At 40.6% G+C, this 7,720-nt stretch overlaps 1 protein-coding gene across 1 annotated transcript; it reads left to right on the top strand.

Annotated features, from left to right (window-relative positions):
* Positions 1–4,331: 4,331 nt before the first annotated feature.
* LOC128047983 (olfactory receptor 6C2-like) lies at positions 4,332–5,267 on the top strand. Its single transcript, XM_052640434.1, has one exon. It carries the CDS (start codon positions 4,332–4,334, stop codon positions 5,265–5,267), a length of 936 nt encoding a protein of 311 aa, XP_052496394.1.
* The last annotated feature ends 2,453 nt before the right edge of the window (positions 5,268–7,720 follow it).

Raw genomic sequence — 7,720 nt, forward strand, 5'->3', positions numbered from 1 at the left:
TGCCTGTTCCATCTTTCAGTTTAGTTCAGTTCAGCCACTCATTCATGTCCGACTCTGCGACCCCATGAATTGCAGCACGCCAGGCCTCCCTGTCCATCACCAACACCCGGAGTTCACTCAGACTCACGTCCATCGAGTTGGTGATGCCATCCAGCCATCTCATCCTCTGTCATCCCCTTCTCCTCCTGCCCCCAATCCCTCCCAGCATCAGAGTCTTTTCCAATGAGTCAGCTCTTTGCATGAGGTGGCCAACGTACTGGAGTTTCAGCTTCAGCATCAGTCCTTCCAATGAACACTCAGGACTGGTCTCCTTTAGGACGGACCGATTGGATCTCCTTGTAGTCCAAGGGACTCACAAGAGTCTTCTCCAACACCACAGTTCAAAAGCATCAATTCTTCGGTGCTCAGCTTTCTTCACAGTCCAACTCTCATATCCATACATGACTACTGGAAAAACCATAGCCTTGACTAGACAGACCTTTGTTGGCAAGGTAATGTCTCTGCTTTTGAATATACTATCTAGGTTGGTCATAACTTTCCTTCCAAGGAGTAAACGTCTTTTAATTTCATGGCTGCAATCACCATTGGCAGTGATTTTGGAGCCCAGAAAAATAAAGTCTGACACTGTTTCCATTGTTTTCCCATCTATTTCCCATGAAATGATGGGACCGGATGCCATGATCTTAGTTTTCTGAATGTTGAACTTAAGCCAACCTTTTCACTCTCCTCTTTCACTTTCATCAAGAGGCTTCTTAGTTCCTCTTCACTGTCTGCCATAAGGGTGGTGTCATCTGCATATCTGAGGTTATTGATATTTCTCCCAGCAATCTTGATTCCAGCTTGTGTTTCTTCCAGTCCAGCGTTTCTCATGATGTACTCTGCATAGAAGTTAAATAAGCAGGGTGACAATATACAGCCTTGATGTACTCCTTTTCCTATTTGGAACCAGTCTGTTGTTCCATGTCCAGTTCTAACTGTTGCTTCCTGATCTGCATACAGATTTCTCAAGAGGCAAGTCAGGTGGTCTGGTATTCCCATCTCTTTAAGAATTTTCCACAGTTGATTGTGATCCACACAGTCAAAGGCTTTGACATAGTCAATAAAGCATAAATAGATGTTTTTCTGGAACTCTCTTGCTTTTTTGATGATCCAGCAGATGTTGTCAATTTGATCCTTGGTTCCTCTGCCTTTTCTAAAACCAGCTTGAACATCTGGAAGTTCACCGTTCACGTATTGCTGAAGCCTGGCTTGGAGAATTTTGAGCATTACTTTACTAGCGTGTGAGATGGGTGCAATCGTGCGGTAGTTTGAGCATTCTTTGGCATTGCCTTTCTGAATGAAAACTGACCTTTTCCAGTCCTGTGGCCACTGCTGAGTTTTCCAAATGTGCTGGCATATCGAGTGCAGCACTTTGGCAGCATCATCTTTCAGGATTTGAAATAGCTCAACTGGAATTCCATCACCTCCACTAGCTTTGTTTGTAGTGATGCTTTCATCTTTATTGATTGCAAAAGACTGATATCCAATGCCAGCCCTCTTTCTCATCTACCAGCTTGTTCTTGGCATTCTACTATAAGCAAGAGCTTTTCCTTTTCATTGACTTTTACTTGATCCATTGATTGTTTATTTGTATAGACTCATGCATTCCAAGTTTTCAGTGGGTTATAATTCATTGTTGTATTTAATAATCATGATGCTCAAAAGGGCTCCCATTTTGTCAATTAGACATCTTTAAGCTGACTTCTGTAGGCCTTGAGACAAGCTCCCATTTATTATCTAAGGATTTCCTTATCTTCTGGCATAACAAGATGTTACATGTTCACTTTTTACCTCTTCCACTTAGCCCTAGTTGCCAGATTTTTAGGGAGTCCTGATTCATTTTAATGAGACACGAATATGGACTGTAGGTGAGCTCAGTGAACTGTGGTATCTTTCTTCTCAGCCATTTTAGTTGTCTGAAGAAATATATGGAAGAATATACACATACACTATACTACAGTATAAAAATATCCCCAGATATAAGCATACAAGAGCCTCTTGATGAAAATGCAAGAGGAGAGTGAAAAAGCTGACTTAAAACTTAACATTCAAAAAACTAAGATCATGGCATCCAGTCCCATCACTTCATGGCAAATAGATGGGGAAACAATGGAAACAGTGACAGACTTTATTTTCTTGGGCTCTAAAATCATTGTAGATGGTGACTGCAGCCATGAAATTAAGACATACTTGCTCCTTGGAAGAAAAGTTATGACCAACTTAGATAGCATATTAAAAAGCAGAAACACTACTTTGCTGAGAAAGGTCCGTCTAGTCAAAGCTATGGTTTTTCCAGTAGTCGTGTATGGATATGAGAGTTGGACCATGAAGAGAGCTGAGCACCGAAGAACTGATGTTTTTGAACTGTGGTGTTGAAGAAGACTCTTGAGAGTCCCTTGGATGGCAAGGAGATCAAATCAGTCAATCCTAAAGGAAATCAGTCCTGAATATTCATTGGAAGGACTGATGTTGAAGCTGAAACTCCGACACTTTGGCCACCTGAAGAGAAGAACTGACTCATTAGAAAAGACCCTGGTGCTGGGAAAGAGCAAAGGCAGGAGGAGAAGGGGATTAGGTCTTCTTTTCTCTTTGTCATTGTATGGTTATATGTCTTTTGAGGTAAAAAGGGGTTGATTTTTTTTCAAATTGCTTTCAGTTTTAAGTCCTCCCACTCATCTTTCTTGATATAAATTGCTTTTATTTTTGGATATTCAGATTAATGTGTTTCTAAATGTCAAAACTATATGAAAGCTATAGGAAACATTAAAATTAAAACATTAAAATGATAGAAATGTTACTCCTCAATGGGAAACATTTAAAATATGTGGAATACCAGAGAGAGTTTGTATGCTGATGAAATTAATCTAAAGATGAGGAAGAAAATAATGAGAGAGGGAGAGATGCTACCTAAGAAACTAAATGTGTGTTAAAAAAACTTTTTTTGAGATTATGAGAGATTGGCATCAGAAAATAACATTTATACAGAGATTATTATCTCTTAGTTACTATTATAAGGATGTTTTATGGTATAGCTTATTTAACTCTCAGAATAACACTATGATGTAGTATTATCATTAAAGCCATCTTATTAAGGAAGAAAGTGGGAGCACAGATCAGTTCAATGACCTTCCCAAGGTTTCTCATGCAGTAGAGGACAGAAATATGATTGAACCTACACAAAATGCTGTCGGGAGCCGTGTTAGGCATTACTGACAAAATGGAGGCACGGTCCCAGGCCCCCTCCCCTCATTCTGCAGGCACAGACCCAGGATGAAGGAGTTAGGCCTTGTACTTCTGACTTGTTTTTCCTCTCCTCAGCTGAGTTGACTGAATAGGAATATTAAGGTGTTTATTGTTCTTGAGAGGAGCATGAGAAGGCACAAAGCCTTCTGCTGCATTGCTCAGAAAATAATTCCTAAAGTTAATCACTGACATTTGTTCAAGGATTTTACAAAAGAGTGTTCCAGGATGAGAACATAGGCCATAGCTTGAGGCCATGGGAGGGATTGCTATCTGAAGCCTATTTGTGAGGAAAATGTTTATGGCAAAGAAGTTTACTGAATTTAGGGCTTAGAAATAATTAAAACAGTTAGAAGTGAAAGATTTAAGGAATGTTGTAAAGTTAGCATATTTTACTACAGTTTATAGAAGTTAGGAATTTTTAGAGACACTATAGCTAGAAGCCTTGTTAAGAGATAGTGAGCTCAGGATGTTAGGGGCAAACAGGATTTAGGAAGATAAGTAGTAAACTGAGGAATGTAGCATGAGTTACAATGTAATCACAAGTTAACTATAGGACACATTAGAGGAGGTAGATAATAGATGATAAGGCTGATTCCGAGAGAATCACTGAAACAGGAACTCTGTTTGAAGAGCAACAATGATTTATGGAGATAATAAATCTGGGAGAGGGGGAACTGAAAATGTCAAACCTCTGACCTAATGTTTTTGTAAAAGTATAAAAGAGAATCTTAAACTTGAAATAAATAGGCAGTCCAAGAAAACTGAGAGGCTGTCTCGTTCGCTGACACTGTTCATCTCTTCAAGTTGAATCCCTGGCTGCTGGAGCTGGACTCTGGAGAAATGCTTCTATCTTCGCTGTGGTACATTCAGTGGCTTTTGAGGGCATCATTTCACGAAAGATGGATCATCAAGTTATAGAAAGAAATGTATGTGACTGATTTAATTGTCATTTAAAGGCATCATTTGATCCTATCTTGTTTTGAAATTGTTCTTCAGATCCAATTTCTGTGACTTTCATGTGAAGATCAGACAATACTACCAAGTCAGTGATGAGAAACCATTCAGCAATAACAGCATTCATCATAATGGGTTTGACAAATGACACACAACTAGAGATTTTGATTTTTGTCTTTTTGTTGGTCACATATATGTTAAGTGTAATTGGGAATCTGACCATAATTTCTCTCATATTTGTGGATCCTCATTTAAAAACAGCTATGTATTTTTTTCTTCAAAATTTCTCTTTCTTAGAAATCTCATTCACAACGGCCTGTGTGCCCACATACCTCTACATCATATCAAGTGGGGACAAAATGATCACCATCAATGCCTGCTTCAGCCAAATTTTTTTTATTGTCCTTTTTGCAGCTACAGAATTTTTCCTCTTGACTGTGATGTCTTATGACCGCTATGTGGCCATCTGCAAACCCCTTCACTACATGACCATCATGAACAGCAGAGTCTGCAGGAGACTCATTCTCTCTTGTTGGGTATCTGGCTTCTTGATTATCCTTCCACCCCTTGGCCTGAGTGTCCACCTGGAATTCTGTGACTCTTTTATTGACCATTTTTTCTGTGATGCTTCTCCAATACTGAAGAATGCATGTTCGGATACATGGTTCATAGAACAGCTGGTTATATTCTGTGCTGTGTTGACCTTTATAGCGACCCTTGTGTGCATAGTTCTGTCCTACATATACATTATTAGGACAGTTCTAAGATTGCCCTCTGTTCAGGAAAGGAAAAAAGCCTTTTCCACGTGTTCTTCCCACATGATTGTGGTTTCCATCACCTATGGCAGCTGCATTTTTATGTATGTGAAACCTTCAGCTAAGGATGAAGTGGCCCTTAATAAGGGAGTTTCTCTGCTGACTACATCTATTGCCCCTATGTTGAACCCTTTCATTTATACCCTGAGGAATAAACAAGTGAAGCGGTCTTTCCATGACATTCTTGAAAGGTTAATATTTTATTCAAAAAAGTAGCAGAACAGTGCACTAGAAACTCTAAAGTAACATATCTGTCATTGGTATGTGGGTGGCAATTTGTGCCATGAGAGTGACATATTTGGGCAAGCATTAAAGAAAACTGAGAACATCTAAGAAAGAATCCTGAAGGGACTAGCATTATGTAGATGAGCGTTTTTCTAATCCTCTGAAACTGCTAACCCTTTTCATATCTGCCCAATCTGCAATTTAACTATTCCACTTAGCATTCTCAAATTCAATAGTTTTGCATGTGGAACCTATTCTGGACATATCACTGCTTTTTCCTCTTTGCAATAAACTCTGCTTTGAAGTGCCTTTATTTTTCAAGAGAAGTACGTCAATTTTCAGGAAATGTTAGTTAGTTAGTTAGTTAGTTCAGTCGCTCAGTCGTGTCCGACTCTTTGCGACCCCATGAATCGCAGCATGCCAGTCCTCCCTGTTCATCACCATCTCCTGGAGTTCACTCAGACTCACGTCCATCGAGTCTGTGATGCCATCCAGCCATCTCATCCTCGGTCGTCCCCTTCTCCTCCTGCCCCCAATCCCTCCCAGCATCAGAGTCTTTTCCAATGAGTCAACTCTTCGCATGAGGTGGCCAAAGTACTGGAACTTCAGCTTTAGCATCATTCCTTCCAAAGAAATCCCAGGGCTGATCTCCTTCAGAATGGACTGGTTGGATCTCCTTGCAGTCCAAGGGACTCTCAAGAGTCTTATGTAAGCAGCCTTAATTTTAAGTTTAAGCCTGTCAATGTTGCTTCACAATAAATAATATGTTAATTTGTATAACTTAGAATATTTTAATATCTCTTCCTATCTGAATGTACTAAAATGAAGATAGAAACAACTGGCCACCCCCTTGGCAATACATAAAAATTGTAACTACATAGTCTTTAGAGTTTATGGATATATTTCCTCCTCCTCTAGTAACTTGTGTAAGAACACTTAAAAAAGGCAGATACCAAGCAAAAATCATTGGGTTAAAGCATCAGATGGTGGTGAAACAGTAAGGATCTGAAAGTCCAGGAATTTGCAAAGGGCAGAAATGTTGATGGGTGAGCTGAATGTATGCAGCTACTTTTGGCCTTTAGAGGTCTTTTCAGAGTCATGGCTGTGGTGGGTTAATGGTTGTTTCATATTCTTCAATCTCATTTCCTCATCATGAGATGTAATTTACTTCCTCTCCCCTTTAACCTGCCTGGGTCTATGTTTTTGATCATGAGAGTGTGGTAGAAGTGAAGTTGTATGACTTAAGAGATAAGAAGCTTTGAAACTTCTACCTTCTTTTTTGGGAACACCCTCCCTGGGGGGGATCCAGGTGCCAAAAGAAAAGTCTGAAAACCTTAATCTTGCCAAGCAGTGAGAAAACTTAAGCTACCTTAATGGAAAGACCATAAAAAGATGCCCAGGCAGCCCATCTCTTCCAGGCCTCTCAGCTGAGGTGTCAGACACCTGAATGAAGATGCCATTTCAGATAAACAGTCCACTGCAGGCCTCTTGTCATTCCAACCCAACTTATTGTCTGATTACAACTCAATGACAGACTCAAGTGAGATCTGAGACTGTGTCCCCCTAAAACTGAGTTCCCTTGCCAAGTTAATGATTAAACTCTCTATCCAAAACTTTATTTCCTTTCTCTTCTCACGCTTGTTCACTTTGGGATTGAAGAGAGCAGAGAAAAGGCGACAAGCAGGACCCCAAGGGGGCACTCCAGGATCAAAGCCTTTCTGTGTTCCATGTTTCTTGTTTGTAAAAAAAGGCATTGATCTCCTAGAGCTTCACTGAGCTCCAAAGAGCAGACTTGAGAAGTTACTAATTAGGGAGTGAGGGAATGGGCAAAGAGAAGTGTTGCAGGAAGGGGGATCATTTTCAGGGCCTAAATATGGGCTCTTGTCTAACACTTGGAAATGAATTGTCTGAGGAGATACAGGCACTAGCAAAGCAAGGGACTTTATTGGGAAGGGGTGCTCAGGTGGAGAGCAAGACGGGGAAGCAACCCAGGAGAATTGCTCTTCCATGTGGCTTGTGGTCTCAAGTTTTATGGAGGTGGGATTAGTTTCTGGGTTGTCTTTGGCCAATCATTCTGACCCAGAGTGCTTGCTGGTGGCACATGCATTGTTTAGCCAAGATGTATTCCAGCAAGCAGGATTCTGGGAGGTGGCAGGACACATGGTATCTCCTTTTGACCTTTCCTGAACTCTTCTGGTGTGCGGTGGCTTATTAGTTCTGTTTTCCTTATTAGGACTCCTATCATAAAATAACTCACGCAAATGATTACTCAGTCATCTCCTCAGTGCACAAATGCCTCCCCTAGAAGTCCTAAAGATAGCTCTGGAGAATCCCCCTGCTCCCCATTTCCCTGCCTGCTATTTTGTTTGCTTTCCTGACACACAACTCTCCACCTGCTGCCATCAGGCAGCCCATTCTCAGTCCCTGTTGGTCTCAGGTTGCCA

The sequence above is a fragment of the Budorcas taxicolor genome, chromosome 5 (assembly GCF_023091745.1).
Source record: "Budorcas taxicolor isolate Tak-1 chromosome 5, Takin1.1, whole genome shotgun sequence".
Lineage (NCBI taxonomy): Eukaryota > Metazoa > Chordata > Mammalia > Artiodactyla > Bovidae > Budorcas > Budorcas taxicolor.